The sequence below is a fragment of the Heterocephalus glaber genome, unplaced genomic scaffold (assembly GCF_053883595.1).
Source record: "Heterocephalus glaber isolate CG9 unplaced genomic scaffold, H.glaber_assembly_v1.0 deba00000937, whole genome shotgun sequence".
Taxonomy (NCBI): Eukaryota; Metazoa; Chordata; class Mammalia; order Rodentia; family Bathyergidae; genus Heterocephalus; species Heterocephalus glaber.
The window spans coordinates 5,234,846-5,250,554 of NW_028258173.1; the positions used below are offsets into that span (position 1 = coordinate 5,234,846).

At 45.2% G+C, this 15,709-nt stretch overlaps 3 protein-coding genes across 12 annotated transcripts in view; 1 reads left to right on the forward strand and 2 right to left on the reverse strand.

Moving 5' to 3' along the window:
• Positions 1-8,606, reverse strand: part of Mfsd11 (major facilitator superfamily domain containing 11) — a 31,122-nt gene extending 22,516 nt beyond the window's left edge. The window contains exons 1-8 of one of the 3 annotated variants that reach the window (XM_004860778.4): positions 8,408-8,606; positions 7,694-8,331; positions 7,130-7,185; positions 4,720-4,827; positions 4,099-4,178; positions 3,876-3,972; positions 2,749-2,807; positions 1,936-2,080 (exon numbers count right to left, since the gene is read on the reverse strand). In XM_004860778.4, coding sequence (XP_004860835.1) covers positions 1,936-2,080; positions 2,749-2,807; positions 3,876-3,972; positions 4,099-4,178; positions 4,720-4,827; positions 7,130-7,185; positions 7,694-7,789 — 641 coding nt within the window. In that variant the 5' untranslated portion in view covers positions 7,790-8,331; positions 8,408-8,606. Of the gene's footprint in view, positions 1-1,935; positions 2,081-2,748; positions 2,808-3,875; positions 3,973-4,098; positions 4,179-4,719; positions 4,828-7,129; positions 7,315-7,693 lie in introns of all 3 variants that reach the window. The other 2 variants (XR_002388169.2, XM_004860779.4) reach the window with 2 other exon arrangements.
• Positions 8,607-8,712: 106 nt separating this feature from the next.
• Srsf2 (serine and arginine rich splicing factor 2) lies at positions 8,713-11,898 on the forward strand. Of its 7 annotated transcripts, XR_002388173.2 has the most exons (5): positions 8,789-9,361; positions 9,531-9,841; positions 10,117-10,220; positions 10,847-10,952; positions 11,458-11,898. XR_002388173.2 is itself a non-coding variant. In XM_021241187.2 (3 exons), exons 1-2 carry the CDS (start codon positions 9,000-9,002, stop codon positions 9,832-9,834), a joined length of 666 nt encoding a protein of 221 aa, XP_021096846.1. In that variant the 5' UTR covers positions 8,713-8,999; the 3' UTR covers positions 9,835-9,841; positions 10,847-11,898. The 7 variants fall into 7 exon arrangements, 3 of the variants coding, with proteins under 3 accessions (XP_021096846.1, XP_021096847.1, XP_087064549.1); XR_002388170.2 differs by having other exon boundaries at positions 10,847-11,898; XR_002388171.2 differs by lacking the exon at positions 10,117-10,220.
• Positions 11,899-12,197: 299 nt separating this feature from the next.
• Positions 12,198-15,657, reverse strand: Mettl23 (methyltransferase 23, arginine). Of its 2 annotated transcripts, none has more exons than XM_004860776.4 (5): positions 15,579-15,657; positions 13,476-13,580; positions 12,792-13,029; positions 12,631-12,715; positions 12,198-12,540 (listed from the first exon to the last, which is right to left on the reverse strand). In XM_004860776.4, the coding sequence occupies exons 2-5, from the start codon at positions 13,557-13,559 to the stop codon at positions 12,378-12,380; spliced, it is 570 nt and encodes a 189-aa protein (XP_004860833.1). In that variant the 5' UTR covers positions 13,560-13,580; positions 15,579-15,657; the 3' UTR covers positions 12,198-12,377. The 2 variants fall into 2 exon arrangements, with proteins under 2 accessions (XP_004860833.1, XP_004860832.1); XM_004860775.4 differs by having other exon boundaries at positions 15,483-15,657.
• Positions 15,658-15,709: the final 52 nt, after the last annotated feature.

Below are 15,709 nucleotides of genomic sequence, written 5' to 3' on the forward strand. Positions count from 1 at the left end.
ATTTGGGGAGCTGAGGCAGGAGGATGGCCAGGAGTTCGAGGCCAGTCTAGGCTACAGAATAGGGAGTTCAAGGCCAATCTGAAGTACAAAGCCAGCCCGTCTCAAAAAAACAAAACAAAAGAACCTGAGATAAAAGACAGATGTGGAGCTGCTCTTTCCACCTTCATATCATTTTCTGCAGGGCATTCACATGGGAGCTTTTATTACCAGCTCCTACTTATACCTCAATGGCTTCTACTCAGACCACATCGAACTTCAAGCTCCAGGCCAGCTTTATACAATCCAACCTTGCCTCCTGTAGACCCTCCTGCTCCACGCCCTCCTCACCTTTCTAGCCTCAGGAGCCTGTCTTGGCCCCTTCCACTGCCTGGTCTAGCACTGACCACCCACGGCTCTCCACTCCCCCCAGCACCTGTCCCTCCCCTCCTCCGAAGTCTCCCCAAGGCTCACTGTGGCGTCTACTCACACGCATACTGTCTGCCACCCCTCTGAAGCCAAGTCCCATGAGAACATGGATGGCTTGTCTCGTGCACTGCTCTGTCCCCCAGGTTTAAAAGAACCGCCACACAACGGGTGCTACTTGGAGAAAGGAGACACAGAAGCTCTGTGTTTGGGAGACAATTTAGGAATAGAGACTGCTCGACAGGCTGAGCAGTCTTCCTAAGGACTGCACCTATCGCGGGGACACAATTCTCTTCTCTCCAATATCCATAGTTACTGTCACTGAACAGGACAGCATTCTGGGAAACACATCCTTAGGCATCTGCGATATGCAAACATCAGAGTGCTGACACAAACTACACCACAGTCCTCACGAGGTGACAGAGTGGGACCCCTGTCACACATGCAGTCAATCACTGCCCGGGATGTTGTGATGCAATGCATGACTGTACATACATGTACATATGTAACACATATGTGTGTAAACACACAGATACACACATACACCCAAAGTATCCCCTTCTCCTTTGCTTTAAAGAAACAGTGCAGAGCCAGGGATTTAGCTCAGTGGTTCCGCCGCCTGCCTTGCAGGCGCAAGGTCCCGAGTTCAATCCCCAGTACCAAAAAAAAAAAAAGTGCAAACTTAGTAAACACAGTGATTCAATAACAGGAGCATCTGGGCCCCTTTTTGGATGGAAAAGGCAACACAGAATGCTCAATGCACAAGTTGTAACAACAGACAAAAGCTGCAAGACGATCTTCCCGATTATCAATTCACACAGCAAAACAAGAGTGGCAAAGATTAATTTCTCTTTTCCTTCCCAAATCTAAATGATAGCAGAAACCACCTGTGCTGTTTGGAACAGTGTCACCATGGAAACGTGCTCAGGTAATTTACAGTACTCAGAGACACAGGGCTCCATGCCTGTCTCCCCACTTAGTCCACTGTGGGGAAAGCCACCTGGACAGGTTAGTTAGTGCAAGGGCTGGCTACTGTTCGCCAAGAGCCTGGTGGGGACAAGCGCTGGTGGCCCTGCCACACATGTCACAGGAACCCGAGAAATTTATAGCTGGATCACAGAAACAGGACTTGAGGGCAGACTGTTTCCTATTTCACTTTATATTCCTGCACCCTGACACTGGGAACACACAGGAGACCACTGAATGGAGCAAAAGGACGGAGGCCTGGACACAGGAAGGGCTCACTGCTATTGCCTAGGGTCACACGGATCACGGGCAATGCTGGCAACAGACCTAAATCCCTGGAAACCTTTCACTCACTCCCTTCCTCAGGCAGCCTTCTCCTTTTTCCTTCCTCACAGCTCCCCTGCATCTTCCTTTCTTCTCTGCTTGAACACTTTTCCCTCCTGTCTGCCTGTGGTAACTGTCAGACAGAACTGGATATCAGTTAGGACAACCAAGCTGGGTCCACTCTAGACTAGATTTACTCAGAATCTATTTGAACTTGAAAAGGAATGTCTCCCCACTTCTTACTCGTCGACTTCCAAGTCCTGGTCATCAGAAGATTCATCTTCTCCAAGGACATTTTCAGGATCTGGTTTCCGAATGAGAAAAAACAGAACTGTCCCCAGAAGGCTAATCACTGTTAGGGCAATAAACACCGTTCTTCGGTCACTCTCTATAGAAAAAAAAGAAGAAAGTAGATAGCATCAACTACACAATTCCTGAATAATAACTATTATTATTATTATTATTATTATTATTATTTTTTTTTTTAGAAAGAGTCACTATGTAGCCAAAGCTGGCCTGGAACTCAAGGCAATGCTCCTGCCTCAGCCTCCAGAGTGCTGGGATAATAGGTGTGCACCACCACATCTGGCCTGAGTTAGAATTATGTTGAAGGTTGTTTGTGAGTGGTAAAACACTTCCTCATTAAATTTTTATTTTAATGCATCAGTAAAAATTTAGAGTGAGGAGGTAAGTAAGCCACTTCCACCTTTGTCTTTTAGGGTTTCTAACAAGCTCCCCCCCCAAAAAATGCAAGAATCCAATCACTCTTTTAATCAAAGAATGGTATGAACAAAAGAACTGAGCACTCAGCTGTCTACTGATGATTCACTAGGACACTCATACACAGCATGCCCTTCTCTCACACTTCGAGATTCCTAATCTATAATCCGAAGTTGATTCCATAAACCCAGGAGAAAGTTTCCCAAAGCAAACATCTAGGAGAATGTGAAGTACCAAAGCTCATCAGGACAATACTTACATAAAGTACTAATGATATTTCTGTGGCACTGTGGGCATGCTTTGAACATATCTAAAAAAAACAAGAATAAAACAAACCTGATATTTGGGTTTTCCCTTGCCAGGCAAAATATATGTAGAGATTTCCAAAGAACAAGCTGAGGGCAGAGAAGGGGAGAGAGGGTGTTGGGAAATTATTATAATACTTAAATGGTTAGTAAAAACAATTACTCCTATTATTTGTTGAGAAAGAGAGAGAGATGGAGGCGCAATTTATAAACTATCTACCTGCCTGAGGTCATTTGAAAGTCTCAACCCCACCCTTTCTGAGAAAGTAACTGACCCAGATAGAGTTCAGACTCCATCCATGTGACAGTAACCTGATTCAGAGCCGTCCTCCCTGCACAGGGCTTGACTCACTTTGAAATATGCGATTTCAGTGGAAATGTGGGAGTGATTCCTTGGAAACAAGTTTATACTACTTTAAAAAATCTTAAAATCTTTTGAAGAATCTATGAAAAATTCTAAACTAAATCATTACCTGCATCTAAACAGAAACTTTACTTTGCATACTCTCCCATGGAAGGAATCATTTACTTACATTCCTATTTCTTACTCCACAACTCCTAAAAATGAAACCTGTTTTTGCCAAGCCCTGTTGAAGGGAAAACCCTACACAGTAACCATAAAGGTAAAGCCTTCAGATTTCCCAACAGTCACAGGCAGAATAGGTTTTGCTTTTCTCTAGGAAATATGTAATATGCTATATCACTCAGTATTGGTGTAGTTTCATTTTTAAATGTTAACGTATTTGCTAATAGCTACTAGGCTGAGTAGTTCAGTGGGAAGGATGTGGCTGCCGAAGTCCAGATAACGATGGTTAAAATTGGATTTGTTACTTTCCTTTTAGTCTTTGTTTTCTCATCTCCAGAACCTCATGAGGTTGTGTGGGAATTATGTGAAATTAAATAGAATCCAACAGTCCCTGAAATATAGCAGATGGTAAATACATAGAAGTTAATATCACTTCCTATTTAGTAATCTTGCATTCTAATGAGGTAGTCTTGTGCATTCTAAGTAGCTATAAAAGTCTGAATCTATACCATATTCGGCAAGGAACTTAAGTCACACTACATGGAAGACCTGAATTTTCAATGAAACAAAGACCTAATAAATGATGGGACCAAAAAAGGAAACAGAAAGACGGAGTTCCAAAAGATTATTACCTAGATTGTAAGAGTGCCCAGAAAATTCCACTGTTTCTCCCGATAGTGTGCTCATCTGAATTTATTGTCAGGCAGTTTCCCTGTGCTGTCCAAAGCACTAAAATTCAAACCAGAAGTTTATCAAGGGAATGAAGTAACTTGGCTTTCCATACTGAACCCATAAATGATCCCCTTAGACAAGTCTCTCACAAGAAAACAGGCAGGTAGAAATCAAAATGCTCACCGGCAGCTGCAATTCCAATGAAAACAGACGCCGTGTAGAAGGACCAGGGGAAGGGCTGGATAAAAACGGCAATGTACATGCTAAAATATAACAGGTCAACATATTACGGTCAAAGGATATCTGAAACCGAATGCCAAGTGTCCTTCTAGGAGTCAAGTCTGAGGGCTCTCCTCAAAAATTCAACCTGCAGACAACTTCCTTGGCTTTGAAAAAAGGGACAAACATGACTTGCTCATTTCTTAACCTACTATTTCAACTTTGTCAAAACTGTACAGGTTTGCAGTGGCCCCTGCCACTGCTTAGTACATGACACAGGACATTAGAATCTCCATTAGTCAACTTGCTAGAAGGTAAAATTATTTCATGGAAAGTTCTTTCCAACCCCCATGGAAAGAGATCTTTGGATACTGTTTATTATAGTAAAACCAAAGCAGATATACATTCATCCCATCAGTTAGAACGGTCTGGTATTTCTGAGCAATAAGCAGAGAGCCAATCCTTCAAATACCACCCTCTATTCTGTCCAGCCCAAGTCTACAAGTTCTTGTTAAGTTTTCTATGCTCTTCAAAGATGCTGGAAGTGTTCTAACTTAGCAAGGGGAAGAAGAGTGTGCTACTCACCTGTAAAATAAACCACTGGCAAACATAGAGAGCTGAGGGCCCACAATGGCAACCACAGACGGCGTAATCAAATTTGAAGCAGAGAAAACTCCATAAATAATTGCCATGCTGCACGAATAACACACAAAAGGGAAAAGGGGATAAAATTCAAGCACTGTCTCAAAAAGCTCACTTTTTTTGTTTTTGATATTTGGATAAAGAGTTTCATTATTTAGCCTAAACTGGCCTCCAACTCACAACAATCCTGCCTGTCTCACAAGTGCTGGGATTATAGGTGTGCACTACCCTGTTCAGCGCAACAGAGCTCACTTGTAGAACCCTATTTTGGGCTGGGGGTTTAGCTCAGTGGTACAGCACTTGCCTAGCATGTGAGAAACCTTGGATTCAATACCAGTATGGCCCAAAAAAAGGGCAAAATGAAAATAAGAGGGGGCCAGGGATGAAGCTCAGAGGCACAGCGCCTACCTGGCAATGGCGAGGCCCTGAGTTCAATTCCCGGTACCAAAAAGGAAAGAAAACTCTATTTAGGGTCTCCAGGATTTGTAATATTCTTTGTCAAAATTTATGATAATATCCTTAAGATAAATAACATGTATATAAAATATTGAAGTTCCATCAGAAGTTTCTTTGAATCAGTTGCCTAGGACAATGTTTTCAATGTACTGATAAATTATAATAAAGCCACTGTACAACAGATACTAGGCCAAATACTTCCTAGATATTTCCTCTTTCAATTCTGAAGCTCTAAGAAGCAGATGTCGATAGAGAGCTGAAAACTGTAATGCAGTGGAGTGAAATAAATTGCCAGAAGTTTAGTGGCTGGTGAATGGTGAGCCAGGATCCGGTCTCTAGCAATATGACTCCAGGGGCCCAGGTCAACCCTGCCACACTCCAAAATTAGCCTACAACTTCTGGCAACTGCGTGACATTTCTTTGCTATAAATAACAAGCACTGAGTTGTAACTTGCTTAATCCAAAATTTATATAACTCAAAATAATGGTCTTATGTGAACATTTTCAGTTATTACTGACCCACCATTACTATATATTATCTTGTAGAAAGTGTACCATTTTGAGGATCCTGATTTCATTTACTAGCCGGTATTGTAAATTCAAAGTAAATTATTCTTTGGCTTTTCTCAATCTCTCAAATATCAAAGGTGCGTTATTTTGTTTTTGTTTTTTTGAGACAGGGTCTTACTGTGTAGTTCACATTGCCTTGAACTCACTATAGAGTCCATGCTGGCCTTGAACTCAGTGTTCCGCCTGCCTCAGCCTGCTGAGTGCTAGGATTATAGGCAGGAAACACCACATCTAGCTCAATTGTGCTCTTTCACTTGTTCTTGTTTTAGAGTACTGGGACTTGAACCCAGCATTCTATGCCTGAACTACCCCCTCACCACTTTTTAATTTTGAGACAGGGTCCCACACTAAATTTCCCAGGCTGGGCTCAGACTTTCGAACTTCCTGCCTTAGCCTCCTGAATGCAGATCATTTGTTCTTTAGAATACACGTGATGTGATACACAAAAAATTATGATGTCAGGCATGGTGGTGCATGCCTGTAATCCCAGCACTCAAGAGGCTGAGGCAGGAGGATGCCACAAGTTCAAGGCCAGCCTGAGCTACATAGCAAGGCTCTGTCTCAAAAAACCAAAAACAAACAGGAAAAAAAAAAGTTTTGGGTGTGAGGGTACCAGAATACAAGAGCTAACTATACAAAAATTAAGAAACTTGTTTGTGTAGTCCAATTTAGCCATTTCACAATATATACCTATTTCAAAACAATATTATACAGATAAACATATACAATTGTCAATTAGATTTTTAAAGAAATCTGTACATACACAAATGTACGAATTACATTTCCAGCTACAATCACAAGGTACTAGTGACTTGTGAAGCTCTTTTCATTTTCTTCATCTGTAGAGCCAAAACTAAACACCAACAAAAATCTAAAAACTTCGAATGAAATTACAATTGTCAGGAGATAACTAACACAGGAGGATAAAACGTTTCAAGACTCATAAAAAAAATACCTGTTTAGGATTGAGAAAATGTAATTCTGACAGTATTGAGCACTTAGTAAATGTCACCCATTGCGCCAAGTGCTTTATATACACCCTCCGAGCAAAGAAACGGCTCATAGAAATAACTTGCCTAACCTAACAAAGCAATTAAGTTATGAAGCCGGGATTTCAAGCCCAATCTAATTCCACAGGAAACTAAACTCAGCACCTTTAACTGCATTATGTTTCCCAAATAGAGTACTGTAGTCCTGACACCGAGACCAAAAAAAAAAAGAAAAAAAAATCACTAATTCAATCACAGTATTTTATTGATGGTGATTCTGATGGAATTTAAGTAACTGCCATTACATGCACAGTAAAATCAAGCACACAGTACAATACCTGGTATATCCACTGCCATGAAAATCTGTGCTATTTAAGCTCCTGATGACAGTTTGCTGTGTAGAAAATAAAACTAATCAATGAAAACGTTTTGCAATCCTTTTTCCCCTTTGAAAGTCTGATTCCAAGTTCTCAGATAAACGTCAAGATTCGCAATACTCAATACTTAATGCTGAATGTCCACTCTGAGAGAAGAAAAAGGACAACACAATTGAAGAAGGCAAAGCAATGACTAGGAAAGAGGGGACAACTAACTGTACCCGTGCCTTGGATTTTACTACTTTAACTACCCAAGTATTAACATAGAGCTTAATACAGAAAAGAAATAAAGTACTGTCAACACAGGAACTCCAAATCAAATCGGAGAAATAAACGGTAAAACCCCATAAAGGAGAAATATCTGACATTATGAAATCAAAACCCATCACAGAAAACGAGAAAGGCTAGGTGAGGAAAGAGAAGATGCAATTTACGCATGCTATTAGATATAACTGAAGTCTATAATCGTTTTCACAATGAAATGACACACGCACTTCAAAGGAGGGAGAACGGATTCCAACTCACCGCCACATTTCCACAAGTTTGAAAGGCGGTGAACATAAACATAAAGGCAACTCCTAAAATAATAATGTTAAAAAGCTTTTTGGATTCCGGGGACATTTTGGCTCCGCTCTGCCTGGGGTCAGCGGCGGCCCAGGACAGTCAGCTCTCCTCCGGGGCAAGCCCGACAATCCTGGAGAAACGAGACGGTGAAAGCAGGAGGCAGATCCGGGAGCAAGGCAGCCAAGCTGTCAACTTCCAGTTCTTGGATCACAATTCCGGGCTTGGGGTGAAGTTCCCCTAGAGGTCCCAGTTAAGACATTCCTGGGATAAGATCCGAGTAGGGAAGAGCCCAACACCGGAAGAGAGCCAAGAATGTCGCCGCTCCAGGTTGAGGGGCCCGCGGGGGGATGAGGAGCTAGGGCAAACAGCGGCCTCGCGGCCCCGCCCGCGGGGCCTGACTCACTGCAAGTCATGGGACAGGTCAGCTGATCACGGCCACGGCGCCCACTGGGAGTAGTAGTCCAGAAGGCTCTGGACGCGAATACGCACGCGCACTGCGAAGGCTCCATCACTACCCCCGCCTCTCGCGGGGGTGGGGGTAGGGCGGCGATCAAGCGGAGGGGGTTGTGGAATGAAACTCCGCAAAGGGCCGTCGGGGCCTGTGGGAGGGAGTCTAGAGTGACGAGGCGGGGTCTGAGGAGGTCGGGGACACAGGGCAACAGGGAACAGGAGTACCTCTCGGACAAAAGCGGAAATGAAGGGCGGGCGGAAGGGCAGCGTGGAGCGTAGGCACTGGCAAGAAAAGAAGGGGGAACCTAGATGACGGGCACCGCCTCTTCCGCTACTGAGCGCTCTTGCCCAGCCTCGCCAACAGCAAGGGTTTCGCGGGCTTTCCATCCGCCTGCGATCGCTGCTCCCCCTCAACAGCCGTGACTGCGCGTTTTCCGCCCGCCCGCTGGGCCCTGCGCAGGCGCACTAGACAGGGGCGGGACGCGAGGGCGCTACGTTATAAGGGGGAGCGAGGCGAGCCAATCAGAGGATTCATTTCCGGGTGGCGCGGGCGCCATTTTGTGAAGAGAGCTATAAGAGGAAGCTGAGGCGAATCCCCAGCTCATTTGCTGCTCAGGTGCGCTTAGTTGCGGTGCTTCTGTGCCCGCCCGCCCGCCTCCCTCTCAGCTTCCGCACGCGGACGGCAACTTTCTGAGGAGAGGCGCGGCGTTTCGCCACCGCGACCTGAGGAAGCCGCCGCTTCGTCAGAGCGTCCGGGCCCGCCCAAAGCGTTAGAGTCTCGGCGCCAGTTGGCGGGACACCGGGCCGCCTCACAGCCATGAGCTACGGTCGCCCGCCTCCCGATGTGGAGGGCATGACCTCTCTCAAGGTTGATAACCTGACCTATCGTACCTCGCCGGACACTCTGAGGCGCGTCTTCGAGAAGTACGGGCGCGTCGGCGACGTGTACATCCCGCGGGACCGCTACACCAAGGAGTCCCGCGGCTTCGCCTTCGTCCGCTTCCACGACAAGCGCGACGCCGAGGACGCCATGGACGCCATGGACGGGGCCGTGCTGGACGGCCGTGAGCTGCGCGTGCAGATGGCGCGCTACGGCCGCCCGCCGGACTCGCACCACAGCCGCCGCGGGCCGCCCCCCCGGAGGTACGGGGGCGGTGGCTACGGACGCCGGAGCCGCAGGTGAGCGGGCGGGGGCCGCCGGGAGGGCCGGGGCGGGCCGGGCGGAGGGCGGGATCCCGCCTCGCGGCGAGGGAAATGGCGCCTGGCAGCGAGATAATGGCGGCGCGGGCGGGGCGAGCCGGGCCCAGCTCCGCTCCTCTCCGCTCACCGCCGCTCGTCCCGCCCGCAGCCCTCGGAGGCGCCGCCGCAGCCGATCCCGGAGTCGGAGCCGCTCCCGCTCCCGCAGCCGCTCTCGCTACAGCCGCTCCAAGTCTCGGTCCCGCACTCGCTCTCGCTCGCGATCGACCTCCAAGTCCAGATCTGCGCGAAGATCCAAGTCCAAGTCCTCGTCGGTGTCCAGATCCCGGTCGCGGTCCCGATCCCGGTCGCGGTCCAGGAGTCCTCCTCCCGTGTCCAAGAGGGAATCGAAGTCCAGGTCGCGATCCAAGAGCCCCCCCAAGTCTCCAGAAGAGGAAGGAGCGGTGTCCTCGTAAGAAAATGGTAATGTCTGCGGGATCCGAGGCACAGCCTTGATTCGTAAATGGGGTTTGGAGTCGGTCTTAGCCATACTAGTATAAAGGTGACCACTCCTGGTGTTTGGAGTGCTGCTCTGAAGTTACTCGGCTTTGGGAGTAAAACTGAAGAGGGGTCTGCAAAAAGGATGTGTATTAAGCTTAGATAGTAAAGGTTGTTTCGTGAACTGTTTTGAGACCTATTAATGAAAATAATTATTTCTTGCTGTTTTTATCCAACGTCTGCATTTTCCCCCTTTAAAGCTGCGGTCTCCTGTTTGATAAAAGAATATTGGCCAGTATTGCAGATTTTAACTGATTTGGCTGATCCTCCAGGGACCAGTTTCTGTGGGCGTGTATTGGAGCAGGTTTGTCTTTAAACGTTAAAGATGCACTATCCTGTTAGAGAAAAATGATCAGTTCAACTATTGTTGTACTGACTGGGACTTCATATTCTAATGGATGTGGCAAAGGAATTGCAATTAAGAAGCAATGAACTTTTGGAACCCCAAAAGAAAGTTTACAGGTACTGCACTGGGTGGGGAAAGGATAGTGTGTCTTTAACTCTCAAATTGTTTGGTCCTATTTTTTAAAAGGAAAGGGCCCTAAGTAGCTCGGATAAAAACATTCTCCAATGTCAAATATTTCATTTGAAAAGGATTTCTTAAAATGTAATAAGATTTCATGTTGCTTTTGTTTGGATACAGCCCTTTTTCCCCATTTTTTTTCTTTTTTTTTTCTCCCTTCCCCTCCTACCTCTTTTTCACTTTGGTTATTTGGCCAAGAAATCGTAAATTCAAACTTGTAAATACTGATTTTGAAAATTTCTTAATTGGGCCTTTAAAAACTTCTTGATGGCTGGGTGGAACCTTACTGTAACCTATTTGTTTCACCAGAGCCTTAGTAAGTACATACCTGAAAACTGAAACCATGTGCACTTTGGTACCTTTTTAATAAGGGAAGGTAAACTGAACTTTTTTCTTTTCAAACCTAGATATATCGGCAAGCAGCATAACAGAGGACTTTGGGGAAAAGGACCACGAACTCAGTCCATCGGTCCATGGAAGAGTCCTTGGAACAAGCAACTGGCTATTGAAAAGGTTATTTTGTAACATTTGTCTAACTTTTTACTTGTTTTAAACTTTGCCTCAGGTGGCAAACTTCATTTTATGTGCCATTTTGTTGCTGTTATTCAAATTTCTTGTAATTTAGTGAGGTGAACGACTTCAGATTTCATTATTGGATTGGATATTTGAGGTAAAATTTCATTTTGTTTATATAGTGCTGACTTTTTTTGTTTGAAATTAAACAGATTGGTAACCTAATTTGTGGCCTCTTGACTTTTAAGGAAACGAGTGCAGCCATTACACACAGCCTAAAGCTGTCAAGAGATTGACTCAACATTGCCTTCATTCCTTAAAATTAAAAACCTACAAAAGTTGGTGTAAATTTGTTTATATGTTATTTACCTTCAGGCCTAAATGGTAATCTGAACCCAAATTTGTATAAAGACTTTTCAGGTGAAAAGACTTGATTTTTTTTTTTGAAAGGATTGTTTACCAAACACGATTCTAATCTCTTCTCTTATGTATTTTTGTGCACTAGGCGCAGTTGTGTAGCAGTTGAGTAATGCTGGTTAGCTGTTAAGGTGGCGTGTTGCAGTGCAGAGTGCTTGGCTGTTTCCTGTTTTCTCCCGATTGCTCCTGTGTAAAGATGCCTTGTCGTGCAGAAACAAATGGCTGTCCAGTTTATTAAAATGCCTGTCAACTGCACTTCCAGTCACCCGGGCCTTGCATATAAATAACGGAGCATACAGTGAGCACATCTAGCTGATGATAAATACACCTTTTTTTCCCTACTCCCCAAAATGGTAAATCTGATCACATCTTCATGTACGAACTTAAAATGGAAAATGTTAAGGAAACAAATGGTTTGTAACTTTGTAAGTACTTAAAACATGGTGTATCTTTGCTTATGAATATTCTGTACTATTACCATTGTTTCTGTAGTTTAATTAAAATGTTTTCTTGGTGTTAACTCTTAGAAGGTCTTGGTCTCTTTTGCCATTTATTTGAAAGACCTGTGCAGTTTTCTTGAGTGTCACTTGCCTGTGTAGCAGTTGTGAACCTTTTAGAGCTTTCAATGATACAAGCAGCCCGCCGCAGCACACATGCCATTGGTTTGCCACTGTTGCTATATAGCATAAAGACAACAAAATAGTAATACCTGCTTTTCCTATATTAGAAGTGCCAGTTGAGCCCCTAAAATCATGGCTTCAAGGTAGCACTTGGTTGAGTAGCCCCTTTTCAACCTAATTTCTGCTTAATGATTAAGAACAATCCAAGTCCTTATTCATATGTACTTTAATTGTTTGCATGGTTAATGTTACCCCATTAGCAGTCTTGGTGGTATAGCCTTAAGACCAGCAGATCTGTCCATCTTCAAGCTCATTTCATTTTCCCAGGAAGTTGAGGGTGGTCTGATCCCTGTATCAACATTGTTCCTTAACAGCTTATGGGTATAATTCAGAGACCCTTTCCAAGGGAGATGACTAGCATTTCAATAGTATGTCTTCCTGGAAGCGCAGATTCTGCTATATCTTCCTTATCTGCATCAAAAGTCTCCAGAGGAATATGGACACAGTTCATATCCCACTTGTAAAGCAGAGCTTCAAGGGACCAGTCAGCACTTAAAAAAAAAAAAGATTTCAAACTTACACCTCTTGGTTCTGCCCTTTAACTTTTAATGAGATTGTAAGTAAATTAGAATTATTCATACCTTCTAACCTGATAGGTAGACCACAATTGAACGTTGGGGTTCTTCTGCATCAAAAAGTACACTGTACTTAAAATGTCTTCAAAATCTAAGGAGAAAAAACATTTCTTTAAATGGACTTCATTTCACAGTATCTGGCCAAACTCTTAGCAAAAGTGGTTTACCTTCTGGTTCAAAGAACACATCAGATGCAAGAATAATATCTTGTGGTGGTAGAGCCAAAAGATCCTGAGATAGGTGACCCCAAGTCAGCCCTACAACATCCACCTGTGGAAGGTTATTCATCTGGCAGCTTTGCCGACAGATTTCGAGACAGTGAGGCAGCTCTGAACTGTCTGACAGTATCACTTCAGCACCACATTTTGCAGCCAAGATCCCTGGAAGGCTCACTCCTGCTCCAATCTAATTTAAAAATGTGGAAGATAGCATTTAAAAATCATTTGGATGGCAGAGAACTTGGTTTTAGATAACTCCTTTGCGTTCTTTAACAAACGTAACTTGGGAGGCTTGCTAATGGCAAGTAGTCCTAGGGAGACATCCTAAAAGGTGTGAGTAGAGGTGAATGAATCCTAGGTTGGAGAGCAGCGTCTGTACATTCCTAGGTTTGTCCTGTCTCTTAAGAAGCTTAGGCTTTACATTTGTCAGGCAAAAGTTAATTCCTTTTTGATTAATTACTGGGTCCAGGAGTGGAAGTAAGTTATACCAGTTCCCATTAGAACTTTAGAGCTTGCTTTAGCTCACGACCTTTCAAGTGGCTAAACCATCTACTTTACAAATAACAGGGCTGGTAACTAGCATGCAGATTCAACCCTGAACATACCCAGGATTCTGGAAATGGACCCTCATACCTCTAAGACGGCCTTTCCTGGCAGATCTCTTCTGTGAAACCAGAGGTACTGGGCCAGGACAACGGCACAAGGCCAAATGTACATTCCATAGTGGGGGTGCAGGACCTGGAAAGAATTTTATATGTATGCTGTAAAAATTGCTGGAAACTAAAAAATAAAAATTGCTAGAAACTAGAGTATAGTAATCAGTGTCGACACTGGCATCCATTATAAACATGACAATCCTGTGATGCAGTGTGACAAACACCGACAGCTCCCAGTGGATTCCACAAGCATTTAAACTGCCTGAGAAAAGAGCCCTTCAGCTGGGAATCCAGACTATATCCTATGGAGAAAGACAAACAAGCAAATGCGAGAGTACTGATTAGTGATGAAGTGCTACAAATAGTAAAACAGGGTTAAGAACGTAATGGGATGGGGTGGGCTAACCACGGATGACTGCTGTAGCTAGAATGATTCGAGGGCCCTGGGGCTGGACCAAACAGCCCTCTGCAGGGTTAAGGGGTAGTTTTTTTTTTTGTACTGGGGATCGAACTCAGGTCTTTGCGCTTGCATAGCAGGCAACGGAACCACTGAGCTAAATCCCTGGCCCAAGGGGTAGTTCCGAAGAGGCAGGGGCCTGACCTGTGGATCTCTTTGGGCGCAGTAATTAGTCCAGAATTTACTCTTTAAGGGCAACACAGACTTGATGGTTTTAAGCAGAAGTGCAACTTGCATGGGGCCAGGGATTTAGCTCACTGGTCCCACTGCCTGCCTCTCAAGTGCAAGGTCCTGAGTTCGATCCCCGGTACCAAAAAAAAAAAGTGCAACTTGCGAGGTATGCTAATGGCAAGTAGTGTGCAGAGGCCTAAGGAAGACACCCTGGGAGAGGTGTGAGTGAAGCTGGGTTCTAGGCCGGAAGGAGGGCAGCTGTCAAAGGCTTTGGGAGGCTAGACTCATTAGCACGTCATCAGCGGCAAGGTAACAGCTCTGAACCCGGAATGAGCCTACCTGGGTCCAAACAAATTTATTACTAGCTGCGTGACCTCACAAATTACTTAACCTGTCAGTGCTTTGGTTTCCTCAACTGCAAGACACTGTCTCCATCAAGTGATAGGGGATACTCAGTGCAAGGCACAAAGCAACCAGTATTAGCAATAATACTGAAAAACTTTGTCCTCTGGAGCAGAGGGTGCTCCTGGTGCAGTGGCAGAAAAGGCTACAAGGGGGAAAGTATCAAAGGTGGAGAAGGAACCAAGCCAACCTGTCATTCAAATCACTCAAAAACGGTGCCCATAACTGAACTCGGTGCACACCTGTAATCCCAGCACTCTGTGAGGCTGAGGCAGGAGGACCACAAGTTTAAACCCAACCTGGGCAATTTGGTGAGGCCCTCCTGCCTCAAAAAATAATGGGCTGGCGATATAGGGTAGTCCAAAGGCCCTTTCCCCAGTATGGGAGGCGGGGGTAGGGTACAGTACAACAGGCTAAGCATTAAGTGTAGGAGCTGGTGTACAATAGCCAATGAAGGACGTCTAACCGGAGGACAGCTGTGCCGATTTGAGCAGTAAAAAACGGGGCCCTAATGACGAAAAATCTTCATCCCCCTCCCTAAATTTAGAGATTCAAGAGTATTTTAATGTGAAGCTACTTGGGGGCTCCCGGAAGTGAGTTCTACTCCAGCCTTTTAACTTTTCTCAAACTGGGTTTACCTCTTGAAAAACCGAACACTGAAAGCTCTGGCAGGAAGAAGCCAGAGTCGACCCAAGAAACTTTATTTGGACTAGAGAAATATGGGCTGAGGCTGCAGCTCAGAGATAAGAGCTCTTGCTTTGCATGCTATCAATCCTCAAAACCGAAACGAGAGACAGAGACAGGATGAAATGAGAAGCCTTTCAACAGTTAGTATTAGGGGTCACTAACACCACTTTCCCGATAGAAAATATATTCGAAGTGAAGACCCCTTCTCAGCTCGGTCCCCACTGTCCCACTGAGACATTTAATCCACCAAAGGGCTTCAGACCAAACCTGCGGCTCTGGACGCCAACCTGAAGCATGAGGCCGAGGAGCTGAGGGCCCCATCGGCTTCGCTACCCCAACCCAGTCAGTCGAGAACCGGAGCACCTGCGGGACGCGGATCTCCAGCACAGGATCCTCGGCTCCCGAGCCCGTCTCCCCCGAGAACCGAAAGTGCTGGGCCCGGACCACATGGCCAGGAAGACCGCGCTCGCCCGCATTGGAGTCGGCGGGCGGCG

What these genes read in the sequence shown, in the direction of transcription:
- Srsf2 (XM_021241187.2), top strand. Translation starts at nt 9,000, where the DNA reads ATGAGCTACGGTCGCCCGCCTCCCGATGTGGAGGGCATGACCTCTCTC. An exon ending in TACGGACGCCGGAGCCGCAG is followed by an intron (nt 9,362 to 9,530) that starts GTGAGCGGGCGG and finishes TCCCGCCCGCAG; the next exon opens with CCCTCGGAGGCGCCGCCGCA.
- Mettl23 (XM_004860775.4), bottom strand. Translation starts at nt 15,536, where the DNA reads ATGGGGCCCTCAGCTCCTCGGCCTCATGCTTCAGGTTGGCGTCCAGAG. An exon ending in GTTGGCGTCCAGAGCCGCAG is followed by an intron (nt 13,581 to 15,482) that starts GTTTGGTCTGAA and finishes AATTCTTTCCAG; the next exon opens with GTCCTGCACCCCCACTATGG. An exon ending in TGTGTTCTTTGAACCAGAAG is followed by an intron (nt 12,716 to 12,791) that starts GTAAACCACTTT and finishes TTTTCTCCTTAG; the next exon opens with ATTTTGAAGACATTTTAAGT.